At 71.1% G+C, this 623-nt stretch overlaps 1 protein-coding gene across 1 annotated transcript in view; it reads right to left on the minus strand.

The window, feature by feature from the left end:
• Position 1: 1 nt before the first annotated feature.
• Positions 2-623, minus strand: part of ENTPD8 (ectonucleoside triphosphate diphosphohydrolase 8) — a gene marked incomplete at its 3' end in the record, with an annotated part of 4,858 nt that continues 4,236 nt past the window's right edge. The window contains 3 exon segments of the mRNA XM_015572350.1: positions 2-25; positions 203-313; positions 483-621. Of these exon segments, the coding sequence (XP_015427836.1) occupies positions 2-25; positions 203-313; positions 483-621 (274 nt within the window).

The raw sequence follows: 623 nt of genomic DNA on the forward strand, positions 1-623 counted from the left end.
GCTGCTCGGGCCAGGCCGCCTCCACCTGGGCCGGACGGTGAGGAGCCAGGTGAGGCCACGCCTCCCGGGCCCGAGGGGCTGGTTCCACCTGCGGCCAAGGGGTGTCCTCCCTTCCATGGCTCCCCCAAACCCACTGGCCACCCTGTCCTGTCCGGGTGGGTCCCCGAGTCCCTGCTCAGCGCAGCTGTCCGGGCCCACCCACCAGCTCCCAGGGCTTCTGGCAGAACTCCCAGACGGTGGCGTTGACTGTGGCCAGCGGCTGCCCGGCCGTGAGGTTCAGGAAGTGGAAGGTGTGGTAGAAGTTAGAGAAGGCCTGGCGGGGGGAGGGGGAGGAGATGGAGGTGTCTGCAATGGGGCGTCGCTGGGCAGGCCAGGTGCCCCCAACCCCACACCCAGTCCCCAGGAGCCCGCCTGTCCGCCTGCCCAGGGCTCAGCCGGGCCCACCTGGCACCAGGCCCCGGGGCTGGGACCCGAGCGCTCACATAGAACTGGCCCCGCACGGGCGGCTGGTAGACGCCGTTGAAGGCGCAGTCCTCTCGGCCGTGGCAGCTGGGGAAGTTGAAGAGCTCCCGGATGGCCGAGACGCAGGCCCCGGGGTTCCCAGTCCCCTCCACAGGCAGGCT

The sequence above is a fragment of the Myotis davidii genome, unplaced genomic scaffold, assembly GCF_000327345.1.
Source record: "Myotis davidii unplaced genomic scaffold, ASM32734v1 scaffold609, whole genome shotgun sequence".
In the NCBI taxonomy this organism is placed as follows: Eukaryota; Metazoa; Chordata; class Mammalia; order Chiroptera; family Vespertilionidae; genus Myotis; species Myotis davidii.